Source organism: Parasteatoda tepidariorum, chromosome 8 (assembly GCF_982258835.1).
Source record: "Parasteatoda tepidariorum strain Cologne lab strain chromosome 8, Ptep-v5.0, whole genome shotgun sequence".
Lineage (NCBI taxonomy): Eukaryota > Metazoa > Arthropoda > Arachnida > Araneae > Theridiidae > Parasteatoda > Parasteatoda tepidariorum.
Window position 1 is genome coordinate 66,766,719 of NC_141762.1, and position 17,311 is coordinate 66,784,029.

The following is a 17,311-nucleotide window of genomic DNA, read 5'->3' on the forward strand; positions in this document are numbered from 1 at the left end:
ATGAAACGGAAAACACCGTGTACTATCTGCCACATCATGCAGTGAAAAAGAAGCAGCAAGATGATATAAAGTACAGAATCGTCTTTGACACCTCATCACATGCTCCAGGCATGTCATCATTAAACGACTCTTTAGAAGTTGGTCCCAATCTTCTACCTGAGACTGTTGGTTGGCTTCTACGATTTCGACTGCATAAATTTGTCCTAACCTGCGATAGTAAACAAGCTTTCCTACAGTTGGTTTTGCATCCAAAGGACAGATATGCAACGAGATTCTTCTGGTACAAAAAAAAGAAAGGCTCTTTAAAAACAGCTGCATTTACTGATGAAGTAACGACATACAGATTCACTCGCTTACCATTCGGATTGTCTTGCAGCCCTTTTCTGTTGTGCGCTACTACACGAGAACTAGCCTCTAACCATATAAATGACTTCCCTACTTCTGCAACACTCTTAGATAAACACCTATATATGGATGATTTTGTGGTTAGTCTAGAAACTGAATCACAAATAATGGTATTACAAAAGGAAATCAAAGATTTGATGTTACTCATAAAACTACCGATGGAAAAATGGGCTACTAACTCTTTGAAGCTTCAACACTTACTGGAAACTAACAAAGAAAATTTCAAGACCGAAACTACAGTTTTAGGCCTTGGATGGAACACGAAAACTGATACTTTGAGCAACACTTTCAAGACTTCACTCTGTGCTTCTCCAGATAAGCCACTTACTAAGAGGTGGTTACTCCGCTGTGTTGCAAGTTTATACGATCTCTTAGGACTGTTTACACCATTCACAATAATTGGAAAGATACTCTTTCAAGATACTTGGATTCTTGGAATCGATTGGGATGAAATTTTGCCAACAAACTTGGCTACTGTGTGGCATACAGTTACAACCCAGCTCGATGCCATTTGCTCAAAAGAAATTCCTCGTTACATAGGAATTTCATCGCTTGATTCCTTTAATATTTATATGTTCTGTGATGCATTTAAACGAGCGTATGGTGCAGTTTTGTACATAATTACCTCTCATAATAATCAATCAAGTATCCATTTAGTATGCAGCCGCAATAGACTTGCACCTATAAAGAAAGTTAGTCTTCCCCGCTTAGAGCTTTTAGAAGCTGTGATTGGTACCAGACTGCTGGAATGTTTTTGCAATGAAACTGGATTGTCACCATCTACTGCCACATTATGGAGCGACTCTGAAGTCACCCTTGGTTGGATTCGGGGTAATCCCAACAGGTGGAAAACCTTTGTGTGCAACAGGGTAACAGAAATCATTTCATACACTGACCCTTCACAGTGGCGGCATTGCCCAGGACAAGACAATCCAGCGGACAAACTATCAAGAGGCGTTCCTCCATCTACACTGAAAGACCTCAACATCTGGTGGAACGGGCCCACTTGGCTGACTGAACCCACAGAAAGCTGGCCATATTCGAAAACAGATTACTCTCATAATTTGGAGGTAAAGAAAAATAAAGAAATTCAAGCATTTCATGTTACTGCTTTTAAACCCATCATCGATGCAAAAGACTACAGCTCCTACTTCAGACTGCTACGTGTTACTGCATGGATTCTACGTTTTGACTCGAACTGTAGATCTCAAGGCAAAAAAGTCGGAGAACTTGACACTGCAGAAATATATGATGCTAGAAATTACTGGATACAAGTGGTTTAGAAAGAGTCATTTCCGTTAGAATTCGAAGCTTTATCAACATCCAAGTCACTGCCAAAAAATTCAAAGATTACAAAATTCAACCCATTTGTTGAGGTTTGAGTTCGAGATTAGTTAGACAGTTTGAGTTTCCTGTGCTGGCAACATCTTATTGTTTTTATATTCTTTTTGATGTAAATAAAAGTTAAGTTTTCAGTTTGTTCTACGTGACTTTCAGTCTGATTTGCTCTCAACAAAATCCAACATTTGGTGCCGAAATAACTCGGTAAGTCATACTGAACTTGTTATAATTACTTTCGTCAAAACTCTGAATTGGAATGGCTACCGGTAGTGAAAAACTTGTAATATTTAAACGCAAACGAACAACGCTACGTACCGCCATTACGAAACTAACGACGAAATTGAACGATGCTGCTAGTACACAAACTGAAAAAGAATACAACATTGAACGTTTACAAGATAAAATTAAAGAATTAACCTTAGCAGACGATGAAATACATAATTTTTTAAATGATGAAGAATATCAGGAAGACATAATAGAATGCGAAAGATACACAGAATATGCTCATTTGGCGTTATTTAATTTCAAAAGAATAGCGAATCGGAACACGAATTCAATTTCTGAAACATCGCCAACAGCTGCCAATATAAATAATTTTTCGTCTTCGCCTTCAAATGTTACAGTAAAGTTGCCTACAATAAAAATAAATACGTTTTACGGCGAAATTGAGGAATTCTATAGTTTTTGGGAGCGTTTTGAAAACTGTATCGACAAAAACGAAAGTTTATCGCTGATTGGCAAGCATGTTTTTTTTGCGGGGATATTTAGATGGAGAAGCAAAACGAATAGTTGATGGAATTAATATAACTGCAGAAACATATGCAACAACAAAGAATATTTTGAAATCGAAATATGGCGATAAAGATAAAATAATACAGGCTCATCTCGATTATTTAGAAAACCTAAAACCTATCAAAAATCACTCTCCAGCAGCAATAAATGAGTTATATATTGATTGTAATCGAAGAATACAGGCTTTAGATGCTTTAGGAGAAAAAACTCAATCATACGGAAGAATTTTGGCTCCTAAAATACTTCGCGCTTTTCCTCATGAAATCTGTCGTAACTGGATTGTACATGCCAAACGTGAAAATTTTGGTGAAAGCGATATTTCAAAATTAATGAAATTTTTATCAGAAGAGGTCGAGGGATCAATTACTGCAAGTAATATTAAAGGTTCACTTGCTCCAGACAATCCTATTAAATCCTCCTTAGAAAATTTTAACGTGAATTCTAAATCAGTTACCAAAAGTAAAATAATGTCACCATTTTGTCCTTTCTGTGAAACTGTCGGACATTGGCCTCAACAGTGCAATGTTGTAACGGACATAGACGTGCGCATACAGAAATTGAAGACTAGTAATAGATGTTTTTTGTGCACTAACCGAGGACATAACAAAAAAAATTGCCCCCGTAGAGAAAAATTTGTCTGTTCCAAATGCAAGAGAAAACACCACACATCAATATGCAAACCTCTAACCAATGAGCAGCCTGCGGCTACATCTACAAACAAAATTGATGTATCGCCTTCCAATTTCATTCATTTGCAAACTGCACGAGTTTTCATAACTGGGCCCACTGGCATTACAAAACTGACACGTTGTCTATTGGATGGTGGAAGTCAATCTAGTTTCGTTTCTTCTAATCTTGTGGATGCTTTAAAACTCCCAATCATTTCAACCAGACATCTGGACATTCAAGCCTTTGAATCCCCAGCTAATGTTGGCTACATGCGAAGACAAGTCAAATTTCAGTTATCAAGTATCTGGGACAAATCTAAAGTTAATGTTACTGCATTTGAAAGCTCCAACAAATATGCATCACACCTACCTTCATCAACGGATCTTTCACTTTTTGCTAAAAACAAGCGAATGAAACTTGCTGATCCAGATGATTCATTGTCGAACTTACCAATTGAGATTTTAATCGGTGCAGATTACTACTGGATTGTTATGAATTCTGAAGCTCCAGTCAGGTTGTCGGATTCTCTGGCCTTGGTCCCATCAAGTTTTGGTTGGGTACTTAGTGGAACTCGATCACACGCAACAGTTTCCTTCATTTCAACGGTTCATAATGTTGATGTGGATACTTCAACTCAGGAATTAGATAATGTGGTACGAAATTTCTGGAACTTAGAGAGCATTGGCATACAACCAACACAAGAAAAAATAAGTCCTCACAACTCTGAACTCTTAACGAACTTTCATCAATCTTTTGAAATCATCGATGGTAGAAGAGTTGTAAAATTGCCTTGGAAACCAGAAGTTCAACTTTCGTCGAACAATTATGAAGTCGCAATTCAACGATTTAAATCTTTAACAAGGAAAATGCATGCAAATTCAGAATTCAAAGTAAAATATATTGAGCACATGCAAGATTACATTGATAAAAAACACGTTGAAGTTGTCTCAGAAACACATAATGAGGAACGTTTATATTACTTGCCCCATCACGCTGTAAAGAAAATCACAAATGGAGAAACTAAGTGGCGTATAGTTTTTGATGCATCTTCACATTCTCCAGGTCACCCATCTTTGAACGACGCTCTTGAAGTAGGACCAAATCTTCTTCCTGATATCTTAGCCACATTGTTGAGATTTCGACTTTCTAAAATAGCAATCACTAGTGATGGGCGACAAGCATTTCTGCAGCTGATTCTAGCAGAAGAAGACAGAGATGCAACACGATTTATTTGGTACAATACTACATATACTCCTGATGGGAAACTCTGCACTGAAGATAAAATTGTAACCTATCGATTCACACGTCTTCCATTTGGACTCGTCTCTAGTCCATTTTTATTAGCAGCTTCTCTTCGTGAATTGGCTACAAAACACAAACAAGCATATCCTACAGCAACTAGACACATTGAGAATAACACCTATATGGATGATTTTGTAACCGGAACGTCTACGGATACTGAAGCTCTGATTCTTTACCAAGAACTGCAGCAACTTACATCACTTATTAGCCTACCATTAGACAAATGGACTACAAATTCTAAGATTTTAAAAGATATGTGGAAACAAGAAAACGTCTCGTTTAAGGATATTACGCAAGTCTTGGTTGTTAAATGGGATACTAACAGTGATGTTTTTCAAATTGATGTGCAGACAAAAATTGTTCAAGCATGTAAAGAACCAGTAACAAAACGCTTACTACTGAAGTTGATGTCAAAGTTTTACGATCCTCTAGGCTTGTTTGCTCCAGTTACAGTAGTTGTAAAGATATTGTTTCAATATACATGGCTTAGTGGTACTCAGTGGGATGAACTATTACCTCCATCTGTAGCACAGCAGTGGCACAAGTGGGTAAATGAATTACACTATCTGAATGAAATATGCATCCCAAGATGGATTGGCTTTTCCGAAAATTCCGACGTTACCATACATGTGTTTTGCGACGCTTCGGAACGTGCATATGGTGCTTGCTTGTACGCTCGTCATGCAGATGATATTTCTACAGAGATCCATCTCATTTGCAGTCGAAATAAACTAGCCCCAATCAAAAGGGTCACCCTTCCGAGACTTGAATTGTTAGCTGCACTACTAGGAGCTCGCCTACTCCGATATTTTTGCAAGGAAACGAACATGGATTCCCACACTGCCATACTATGGAGCGATTCTACTGTAACTTTAAGTTGGATAAAAGGAAATCCTAACCTTTGGAAAACATTTGTCTGCAACAGAACAACAGAAATTCTTCAAAACACTACTTCAGCACAATGGCGCCACTGTCCCGGTACAGATAACCCAGCGGATCATCTTACTCGTGGTACCTTTCCATCACAGTTATCAATTTTAGAATCTTGGTGGCACGGTCCGAAATGGCTAAAACATGATCCAGAAACTTGGCCTATCAAAGTTTTATCTACACGTACACAACCTTTAGTTGAAGCTGAATCGCGAAAAACCAAATTTCAATCCTCCTACGTTGCAACTACAGAACCCATCATAGATATATCTCGTTATAGTTCTTATACGAAACTTCTTCGTGTGACTGCCTGGATTCTACGTTTTGTATACAACTGTAAGACTCAGCAACGCATAACTCATGAACTGAATTGTAATGAAATAAAGAAAGCTAAAAACTATTGGATACAAACTGTACAGAGTCAATGTTTCTCAGCTGAAATAAATGCCTTAAAAGCTAAACGTCCCCTGCCGAAAAAATCCAAAATTTCCTGTTTCAATCCCTTTCTCGAAGATAACTATTTACGCCTTGGGGGAAGGCTGCAATTTTCAAACATTTCTTCTGACACTCGACACCCTTTATTGCTCGATGGTAGACACTATTTTGTCCACCTTTCGATCCAGCATACCCACATACGACTTCACATTTAGGTGTGCGTATAATCCTGTCCGAGTTACGTTCAACCTTCTGGATTTTAAGAGGACGTCAAGCTATAAAGCAAGTTATTCACAAATGCCTACCTTGCAAGCTGTCCAAAGCGAAATGCGGAAAACAAATCGAAGCTCCTTTACCTCCTGAAAGAGTTGTACCTTCTGCTCCATTTACTACCACAGGAATTGATTTTGCTGGACCCGTGAATATTCGATGTTTGAAATCAAGAGACACGGTCTACATAACACTATTTACTTGTGCAACAACACGTGCATTACACATCGAACTTGTGTCGGATCTTACCACAGACAAATTTCTTTTGGCACTACAACGTTTTGTTGGCCGCAGAGGACTCCCACACACAATCTATACCGACAATGCTACCACTTTTCATGCAGCAAATAAGGACTTGATTCTGCTATGGCAAGTTCTGTCATCAGCTAAAACTCAGCAATATTATGCTCAAAATGGCATAACTTGGAAATTTATCGCCCCACGAGCGGCTTGGTGGGGAGGCTGGTGGGAACGCCTAATCGGAGTTGTCAAGCGATGTTTACGAAAGGTACTCGGACGAGCACTTCTTGACGAGGAAGGTCTGTCCACGGCCATCATTGGAATAGAAGCCGCTCTGAACAGCCGACCATTGATATACGAAGATGACAGTTCCACAGCCTTAACACCAAGCCATTTCTTGACAGGACGAAAACTAACGGCCATTCCATCCAGCCCAAATAACAACACAAAGCTAAGAAAAATCTACAAGCAGCAGCAGGGCTTACTCGACTGCGTTTGGAAAAAATGGTCTAAGGAATATTTGCTTCAACTGCGGTCATTTCATCAAGTTCGTAATCAAGACAATATCATTAACATGCGAATTGGCGATATTGTACTTCTACAAGAAGATGTCCGACCACGTCACATGTGGAAGAAAGCTAGAGTGGTGAACTTGCATGAAGGACGAGATGGAAAAATAAGATCCTGTGAGCTGAGAGTTAATGGTCACAATATAACCCGTCCGGTAGCTCTGGTCATCCCCCTCGAGGTCGACCAGGGTGGGGTGGATGTTGAGGTTTGAGTTCGAGATTAGTTAGATAGTTTGAGTTTCCTGTGCTGGCAACATCTTATTGTTTTTATATTCTTTTTGATGTAAATAAAAGTTAAGTTTTCAGTTTGTTCTACGTGACTTTCAGTCTGATTTGCTCTCAACAAAATCCAACACCATTATTTGAAAATAAATTAATACGTATTGGTGGCAGATTACAGTTTTCGAGTTTATCAGAGTCCCAAAAGCATCCAATTCTGCTGGACGGCTCTCATCATTTCACAAGTCTGCTGATACGTCAAACACATATCAAAATGCATCACCTAGGTGTAAGAATAGTGCTTTCAGAACTACGTTCAAATTTTTGGATTCTACGAGGCCGCCAAGCCATCAAACAAGTGATTTACAAATGCTTACCATGCAAGATGTCACGAGCAATTCGATGCACTCAAATTGAAGCTCCTCTACCAACTGATAGAATAAGTCCAGTTACACCATCTTTCACCCCAGGAATAGATTTTGCTGGCCCCGTACACGTTCGCACTTTGAATCCTTTAGACACAACTTACATTGTACTGTTTACCTGTGCAACGACCAGAGCCATACATCTCGAACTTGTGTCAAATCTTTCGACAGACAAGTTTCTGTTAGCATTGCAGCGATTTGTGGGTCGTAGAGGACTACCACATACCATCTATAGTGACAATGCTGCTACGTTCCACGCTACAAATAAGGAGCTAATACTTCTATGGAACACTCTTACATCTACTAAAATGCAACAGTTTTACGCTCATACTGGCATAATTTGGAAGTTCATCGTACCCAGAGCGGCTTGGTTTAGTTGGTTAGGTTGGTGGGCTTGGCTTGGTTAGGTTGGTGGGAGCGCCTAATCGGATTAGTGAAAAATTGTCTTCGTAAATCCCTTGGTCGGGCACTATTGGATAAAGAAAATGTATCAACTGTACTAGTCGGGATAGAAGCCGCCCTTAACAGCAGACCCATTGTATATGAAGAGGGAGATGAGGACAATACGGAAGCCTTGACACCGGCACATTTCCTAACGGGTAGAAAATTAACATCTATACCCACAAATCCACAATCCAAGACTTACGAAACTCTTCAAACAACAACAAGACGTGTTGGATATATTTTGGAAAAGATGGTCCAAAGAATATCTGCTGCAACTTCGCTCTTATGCCCAAGTTCGCAATATTCATAAATCCTTCAACATCCGTGCAGGACATCTTGTGCTACTACAAGAAGATGTCAGACCCAGACACGTGTGGAAGATAGCCCGAATTACCAATCTAATTAAGGGACGTGATGGGGAAATTCGAACATGCGTGTTAAGAGTGGATGGAAAGACTAAAACTTGACCTATACAGCTGATCATCCTTCTTGAGGTTGACCAGGGTGGGGAGGATGTTCCGTCATCAATAAACAGTTAGTTTTAATAATTGTTTTAAATCGTCTGCCGATATAATAACTGCAACTCCAGCTGGTTGCTAGGCAACCAAACGACTTTTTCTTATTATTAATGTTTTTATTTATCGTTCGTCTGTGTATGTCTGTGGAAATAAAAGAATGTAAAAGCTAGCAAGTTGCATATTGTTGACTTACATTCAATACCATATATTTAATTGCGTCTCCGCGCTCATTACTTCAATTCGCAAAATAATAATAATAAATAAATGAATAAAATGTAATTGTTGTAATTACAAAATAAAATTAAGAGATACAGTTAATGAATTAATTAACTGAACACTTAAATTACATAGTGTTAATTTTGAAATGACCATGAGCCAATGTGTCACATCCATTTTCCAAAATGTACCTTTTGTCGTCGAGAGGACAAAGAGCTAGTTTATTTGTAGTTACAGAATAAAGCTGATGTTTTCTCTTACTCGAGAGTTCTCGAAAAAACATTTCTTATAATAACTGTGTTTTAATTTTTTTTTTCCTCTAACATTTTTGACTACACCTTTAGCTGTTTTTTTCTCACCCTCCTCGCTTGACAGAGAATACATTTTGAAACGGAGTCCAGCAAACTCTCGCACTACAACATCGTGTAATTCGTCTTTCATTTTACCGAGGATTTTCTTGTTTCTATCGCTGTGCAAAAAATTGTATTTTGGGATAGTCTGACATATCATATAAATCTATATTTTCGAGCATGTCGGGGTAAATATCTTCAGTTTGAATTGCATAGCAGAGCGAATCCGTAAAAAACAATTTTGCATTTGAACCATATTTATGTTTTATATGTAGGTAGTGGAATTTATAGATAAATATCTTACTGATATCTAAGACTGAAAATCCCGAGTATAAAGGTCGATTTAGTGTAAGAGATGTGACATGTCGCGAAATAAAAACAAAATTATCATCTATGATGTTGAAACACCGAAAAGAGGGGGAGGCAATCATTTTTATTGCTTTTTTCTTATCAATTACAATATCTATATTTTCACGATTTCGAAGATTCTCTATAGTTTTGCCGAAAACACTATTGTTCATTTATTTATAAAAATCTTTGTCGAAAGAGTTTTTCGCTCTTTTCCTCATATCGGTGTTAAAGTTAATAAATGATTGAAGCCAAGCTTCTTGTTTAAAACATAAAATTTTATGTATTTTCTTTAATCGCAATCCTAATTATAAATATAACTTTAAATTTCTGTAATGTAAAATGTAATGGTTCTTATCTTTTAAATTAGGAATTAATTTTGAGACGTTAGAGGATTTAGTTACATTTAATTCTGCTGCCACTCTTCGTGAGTATGGAGATAGCATATCATTTGTAACTTTTAGTTGCTGGGGCGCGACAGGTAAATCATTGTGTAAATCATGCCTGCAGGATATTCTAAGTCTACTTCTAATATCATCCCCTCCTCTTGGTCATCATCAGTCATGCTTAAAATGTCATTTTCACTGATATCTAAATTTTCAGACCAATGAAAATCTTTTGCTGGTAAGTGGGACAACATTGCTCCCCTGTACAAGTTGTTATAATCTAGATAAACAATATAAGAGGAAGGAATGTTCGCGCCATAGCCAGCACTCATATACTTGTTGTTAGCCTGCGCATAGCGATTGGAGATCATTGAAACCCATCCTCATATCCCCTTTTCTACAAAGAGATGCATAGTTGAATCCGTTAGTAGGTGCAATTCTACTTGAATTTCATTAACTCTTACAATAGACTGTAGTCATTAATTATTTTATTTAAAACCTTTATACACACACATTTTCACTGTTGTATAGACACATTCGCTTGATTGCGGAACTCTTTTAACACTGATTCAAATATTTAAAACTCTAAGAGATGGCGCTTGTGTCGCAGTGGGCACGAACATCCCGCCCCACATTGACATGTTTACATTCAATTAACTCTCACTTATTTCATTAAATGCAATTAATGAAAATAAAACAAAAACACAATATAACAATAACATTGAATCACACACACAAAAATTACACATTAATAGGTAAAATACAAATTTTTGAAATGGGGTGTTTGAAAATTCCTGATTGAGTTTTGACTTTAACGACTCTGATACGTTTATCACTGCCAAAATAAAGCTCAATTATTCTACCTAATGCCCATTTTTGCGGGGGTAGATTTTCATCCTTAAGGAGCACTAGCTCATTAATTTTTACATTATCCTTTTTTACCATCCACTTGGACCTCTGTTGTAAATTGTTAAGGTATTGTATATGCCATTTCTTCCAAAAGACTTGAACTATTTTAGTTAATTTCTTCCATTTAGACAGTTCCTTATTTTGAATTAAATTTGGTTCTACAATAGCATTTAAAGGTCTACCGATTAACAAATGAGCAGGAGTTAATGCATCATAAACATCAGAATCAGGTGACAGAGGTACTAGCGGTCGCGAATTTAGAATTCCTTATATTTGGGTAGTGACAGTGAGGAATTCTTCGTAACTCAATCTGGAATTGCCCACAACTCTTCTAAAATGAAATTTAAAGGCTTTAACGCCACTTTCCCAGAGACCACCGAAGCTGGGTGCTCTCGGTGGGAGAAAGTGCCATTCGATTCCCTCAGTTGTTAAATAGTTAGCCAAGCAATCGTCTGGTTTTAATACCAAATTATCTAATTTTGTTAATTCTTTGTTGGCTGCTGTAAAATTTGTGGCATTGTCCGAAAACAACTTAGAACATAAACCCCTACGAGCCACAAATCTCTTTAAACTCGCAATAAAGGCATTTGAGGTTAGATCCGTTACTAATCCTAGGTGTATTGCCTTTGTGACTAAACACACAAAAATGCAAACATAAATTTTATGGTGAATTCCTTTCCGTTGATGTTTATACTTTATAAAAAATGGGCCACAGAAATCTGTGTCCGAGCAATTGAAAGGAAAATCGGGAGTTACTCTTTCTTTCGGGAGATTTCCCATTAACTGTTCGACTCCTAAAGGTTTTACTTTAAAGCAATCAATGCAATCGTGCACAATTTTCCTGCACGTTGCTTTACCCTGAACTGGCCAAAATTTTTGTCTAACATAATGTAGTAAAGCAGTAGGTCCTAAATGAAAATATCGCTTGTGATAGAACTCTAAAATTAGCCTAGTTAATTTATGACCTTTAGGCAGGATAATTTGAAATTTACTATTAAATTCTACATTAGCATGATTTATTCTGCCATTTACTCTTAACACTCCTTCTTCATCTGAAAACGGATTTAAATTTTTTATCTTACTTTTGTGTGGCACGTTTTGTTGAGCCCTTAAGCACTTGAGATCTTCTTCAAACTCTATACTTTGAACGTTTTTTATCAGAAAAGTTTCACTCTTACTTCTTTCTTTCGTAGTAAGAGGCCCCAACATCCTATTTCCAGAATTCTTTACGTTGTGGATAAATCTGAAAAGATAACTAATAACATGAAATACTTTAGAATAACTATTGCTAATATCAAGTGATTCAAGAATAAAAGGGTTAGAAGTCACAGTAAGCACAGGTAAGTTAATTTGTTCTAAATGCCTAATCTCGCAGGTGAACTCATCATTTAGGATCGAAGACGGAATTTCCCGATTGGGATACTCTCGCTCATCCAGAAACGCAGGTCCCTTGAACTACAGTTTATTTCCAATCAACTTCTCAGGATTCATCCCTCTGGAGATGATATCTGCCAGATTGTTCTCGGAAGATACGTGACGCCATTGTTGAACTTGTGTCAAGTCTTGAATTGATGCTACCCGGTTCGCAATGTATGTTTTTAGATGAAAGGGCTCTTTCCGTATCCAGGAGAGGACAATCATCGAGTCGCTCCACAGGAAAATGTCAGTTGATTCAAATTGTAAAGCACTTTTCACTTTTGTTATCAGTCTTACCAAAAGGAATGCAGCACATAACTCCCATCTTGGAACGGTAACACGCTTAAGAGGTGATATCCTTGATTTACCACAAATCAAGTTCATTTCAAAGGTTCCGTCGTCTGAATATGATTTACAATAAATGACGAATCCGTAGGCAGATTCGGAAGCGTCCGTAAATCCGTGAAGGTCAATATGCACTGGATTTTCTATTAAAATGCATCTCTTAATACTGATGTTGTTAATTGATGGCAAAGCAGTGCTGAAGCTTTCCCACTGTTGAGCCTCCATTTCAGGAAGCGGATCGTTCCAGTGAAGCTTAAGACACTACAATTGTTGTAAAAAGATTTTCGCTTTTGTGATCACCGGACCCAATATACCAAGAGGGTCAAAATACGTGCTATTGTGGACAGCACTGATCTCTTTGTTGGTGGTACAGTACTTTCAATGGAAGTTTGGAACGCAAAATGATCATCGGCAGGTTTCCAAATTACACCGAGTGTCTTTGTCTCATCTTGGAAATTATAGTTATTGTCAGACCCTGTCAATTCCGGGTTGTTTCAGTACCACTTGAGCAGGAGCATACCTCCACTATTTAAAGCCTTTGATAACTCTGATTGTAATTTTTTTGCTTTACTCAAGGAGTCAGCACCACTCAAAACACCGTGAACATAAAAGTTTTTTTCTAACATTGAACAAACTAGAGGATAGTGGTTAGACTCATCTCTTGCTAACTGTAATAAAACTCTTGTGGCTTGGTAAGGTGCACTGGTTGCGCCATGGGTGACAGTTTTGAGTTCGTAAGTCTTAACTGGGTCATTTACTCCCTCCCTCCAAAGAATTCTCAAAAGTTTAGTTTGACTCTGATTAATTAAAATCATTCTATACATTTGTGTGATGTCAGCTACAAATGCATAAATATGTTTGCGAAATTTTTTAATTATTTTAAATAGATCTTCCTGAATAACTCCACCGTTATATTGTATAGAGTACCTAAAGTTGTTGGTGAGGATGCATTAAACATGACACGAAGCTTTGTTGTCATTTTATCCGGGAGATAAATTCCTAAGTGTGGAATATAATATGTTCCTGCTTCTTCCTCACATTCCGAAACTTCGGTCATATGATCTAATGTTTCATACTCGCCTAAAAAATCTCTATACAAAGCTAAATATTCAGGATCTTTTAAAAACTGATTCCACAGAGAATTTAATTTTTTAAGCGCGATATCTTTAGATTTTCCCAAACACCTCGGATCATCTTTTAATGGCATTTTTACAATATACCTCCCCGTTTTATCTCTTTTAACGTTTTCCTCAAAGTGCTTTTTGCAAATTATTGCTTCTTTATTTTTGGGTACCTCACACTGCACCTCTTCTGTATCCCAAAATTTCTCGATATTTTTGTTTAGCTCAGTATTATCCTGAATAAATCCACAGTGTATCCTTTCCTCTGATTCCATGGGAACGTTACCACAAGCCACGTATCCAAAAAACTGTATTTTGAAAAATCAAAGTACCTTTAAGCAGATAAATTTGACCTGGCAGCAATAACTAGCAAAATATCTCAGCACTTAAAAGTACATCGATACGACTTGGAACATTAAAGTTTTCATCGGCTAGTTTAATAAACTCTAATTCAGGTAGATTTATCTTTATCATTTTTGACGGAATACAATCTGCAATTTTAGGTACAATAAAAAAATCTAAATCTCTTTCAAAGCTTCCCTCAAAATTAGAAATTGTAGCATTAACAAAGGATTTAATTGTTGTGAATGTATCACCTAAACCGCAAACCGTTATGTTTGTTTTTTCTTTCTTTAAGTTTAAGCTATTTGCACAATCTAAAATCATAAAATTATTCATTGCACCCTGATCTAATATTCCACGGACTCTATATTTATTTCCTCGATTATCTTTCAATAAGCAATTAATCGTACTCAGCAAAACAGTTTTTCTCTGATTTATTACTCTTGATGAAAGAATCCTATTGTTTTGACTTTGAGTAGAGCCAGACGCCTGAAATATGGGTGCGATCGGCGACTGTGAAGATTTGTTTACTCTAGGAGAGGGGGAAAGAAATTCTCTACCTACAGCCGCTTCATTAGCATTTTCGCTTTTCCCATTCTCAATACTTTCGTTTCTAGGATAATGTAAAGAGAAATGATGTCTTTTATTTTTTCCTTCTTGCCTGCATATCGAACAAGAAAATTTTGAATTACACTTACTCATTCAATGTTTTCCCAGGCAATTAAAACAATGGTTATTTTTCTTAATTACTTCTTCTCTTTCAGAAACCGGTAATCCCCAATAATAATTACATTTATATAAAGGATGACTTTCCGATGAACACATAATATACTTTAAACTCTTGCTATCAGCCAAAAATGCTCTAGACCAGTGATTCTCAACCTTTTTTTTGTGACGGCACACTTTTAACGATTTCGAAATTTGACGGCACACAATGAAAAAAATTAGTATTAAGTTGTTTACTTACCTATAATACACTGTGTTAAATAGTTTGTGATAATAATTTTGAATGTTAAATAAAATAATATGTACTACAACAGCACGCTTATTAAGGAATTAATTATTTCTTCCGACTAATTTTTTATTAGTTAGTAACAGTTACTTACTTTTTTGCTAGATTTTAATTGTTAGCTTGTTTTCTATAGTTATCAACTTTTGTTTTTTTCATTGTTATTTTTTGTGATTTCGTGTTAACTAGTTTTTTTGCTAATTATTAATTGTTAGATTATTATTTTGTTAGTTATTCTTTGTTAATTTGTTTTATAACTATTAATTGCATAGTTTACTTTAATGATTAGCTTTTTATTTCCGTTTGAAAGTTAATATTTAGCTTGCTTTCCTTTGTTAATTAATAATTTTAAAAGTCATTAAATTTCCGACTTATTTTAACACTTCTTAAAATTATGTGTCAAAGACAATTTAAACACTTTCTTCTTATTTTAACTTATTTTAAGAATGTCAGAGACAAGACAATCGCTGACAAAGATGTTCACGCTATTGAAGCTTGGAAAAATTATAAAAAGTATATATATACATCCACTTTTCTTTTTAATTTAAACTTTACTCGTAACATAAAAAGCATTATAATTTTTATTGTATCATTTCTAATATTTGGCGGCACATTTTAAGAATTTGGCGTCACACAAAAGTGCCGCGGCACAGTGGTTGAGAATCACTGCTCTAGACATATTTCTCATATTAGACGATTTATGACCGTAGAAGTTGATCTCCGTTAAAGATTTTCCGCGTGAGACAAAAAATGAATCAGCTTCTTTGCCTAAACTTACGGGATCAAACCAGCCGCTAGACTGTCTAATGCTAATATGATAAGCGGTTTCCTTATCTAAAGTTTGATATAATTTGTCCGATACAATTAATTGTTATAGCTTTTCAAAATCAGACACTTCTCTCAATTTTAAATAATAATTAAAGCTAGTAGTTAAACGTGATGCAAATTGCAAATTGGTTTCATTTGTGTGCCTAGTAGTTTTCCTAAATTTCTTTAAACAATACTGGGGGGTTGGTTCAAACTCCCTCATTACAATTGTTTTTATTTTATCATAGTCACTGAGTTCATCATCACTTATGTAAGAAATTACGTTTGACGCTCTTTCGCCTAGTAAATTCAAAAGAATTTCTGCCTTAAATTTATCGGGTACATTTTTTGTTACAAAGGACCTTTCCAAAGAAGCAAAAAATAAACCCCACCCTTCTGGCTGACTCGGAACTCGAATAGTTAAAGTTTTTATACTTTTTATTATCGAATCCAGAGACTCGCAATTTTCAACTTTGTTTTCAGAATAATTATTATTAGTTTTTTGAACTGGCTGCTTACGCAACAATTCCAATTCTGCTTTTGCTCTCTCTAGTTTTATTTGTTCCTGTGGCAACTCAAGCCACGAATAAGGTTAAATCCCCACAAAAGGGATTTCTACTAGGCGTCTTCCCTAACCGAGGGAGAATTCAAACAGAATGAATCTTGAACTGGCGGGATAAACATCTCGTAGGATCGGAAAAATCCGATTTGAATGTATAATGAACAATCAGAAAATTTTTATGTTTATTTGTGTTTATGTTTAGTGTTCCTATTGTTCTGTTTAATAAATATATAAAAAAGAGAAATTTGGAAAATCATTACAATTTCAACGGACAGGCTATTACTATTGAATAACTCAACCTACAGGCTTGATAGAATAAAATAAATATTACATGGTGACCACCGGACGTGATATAGTATGGAATTATGAAATTGTGGTGATTTATAAATTACGAATCCATAAAACTATTACGAGGAATCTATGAATTACGAACATTCATTGAATGTCACGGAATAAATATTGTCGATGAAAATATCTTCAGATAGTGAAACGCTGAGATTTGAGGTAGGTCCATTTTTCTTTGTTCCAATTTATTGAATTATTAATATATAAAATGGATTTGGAACGAATTAAGGAAAAACGAAAAAGGTTAAGAATTTCATTTAGTAAGCATTTAACTAAGATTGAAAATACGATAGGAATTGAAATTTCGAATGAATACACGAAAGAAATGAGAGTGAATGAGCTTTTGAGCTTAAAATCTCAGCTCACAGAAAAATTAAATGATTTAATTAAAGCTGATGATGAAGTGCAGTTAAAAATTGAAATAAAAGATATGGCAGCTGAAATAGATTTAAGTGAAGAATATAAAGATAAGGGTATTGAAGCGAAATCGAAAATAGAAAGAAATTTAGAAAATTTAATTGTTAAACCACAAGGTGTAATTCAGATAAGCGAGACAAATGTCGCGGCAAATGTAAATAACTCTGTTCAGTTTGTAC

The 17,311-nt window shown here is 36.1% G+C and overlaps 4 protein-coding genes across 4 annotated transcripts; 1 reads left to right on the forward strand and 3 right to left on the reverse strand.

The window, feature by feature from the left end:
• The first annotated feature begins 7,446 nt into the window (after positions 1–7,446).
• On the forward strand, positions 7,447–8,004 carry LOC147806223 (uncharacterized). Its single transcript, XM_087149604.1, has one exon. It carries the CDS (start codon positions 7,447–7,449, stop codon positions 8,002–8,004), a length of 558 nt encoding a protein of 185 aa, XP_087005730.1.
• A 3,031-nt stretch (positions 8,005–11,035) lies between these two features.
• On the reverse strand, positions 11,036–11,977 carry LOC147806224 (uncharacterized). The gene has a single exon (XM_087149605.1). The coding sequence runs from the start codon at positions 11,975–11,977 to the stop codon at positions 11,036–11,038; it is 942 nt and encodes a 313-aa protein (XP_087005731.1).
• A 246-nt stretch (positions 11,978–12,223) lies between these two features.
• LOC147806225 (uncharacterized) lies at positions 12,224–12,754 on the reverse strand. The gene has a single exon (XM_087149606.1). It carries the CDS (start codon positions 12,752–12,754, stop codon positions 12,224–12,226), a length of 531 nt encoding a protein of 176 aa, XP_087005732.1.
• A 269-nt stretch (positions 12,755–13,023) lies between these two features.
• On the reverse strand, positions 13,024–13,925 carry LOC147806226 (uncharacterized). The gene is made up of 2 exons (XM_087149608.1): positions 13,457–13,925; positions 13,024–13,367 (listed from the first exon to the last, which is right to left on the reverse strand). Exons 1-2 carry the CDS (start codon positions 13,923–13,925, stop codon positions 13,024–13,026), a joined length of 813 nt encoding a protein of 270 aa, XP_087005734.1.
• Between the last annotated feature and the right edge of the window lie 3,386 nt (positions 13,926–17,311).

Excerpts from the sequence above, each read along its gene's own strand:
- LOC147806226 (XM_087149608.1), bottom strand. The coding sequence starts at position 13,925 with ATGGAATCAGAGGAAAGGATACACTGTGGATTTATTCAGGATAATACT. Across the intron at positions 13,368-13,456 it reads ATCCTCACCAACAACTTTAG|CTGACATCACACAAATGTAT; the intron begins GTACTCTATACA and ends ATGCATTTGTAG.
- LOC147806223 (XM_087149604.1), top strand. The coding sequence starts at position 7,447 with ATGCATCACCTAGGTGTAAGAATAGTGCTTTCAGAACTACGTTCAAAT.
- LOC147806225 (XM_087149606.1), bottom strand. The coding sequence starts at position 12,754 with ATGGAGGCTCAACAGTGGGAAAGCTTCAGCACTGCTTTGCCATCAATT.
- LOC147806224 (XM_087149605.1), bottom strand. The coding sequence starts at position 11,977 with ATGTTGGGGCCTCTTACTACGAAAGAAAGAAGTAAGAGTGAAACTTTT.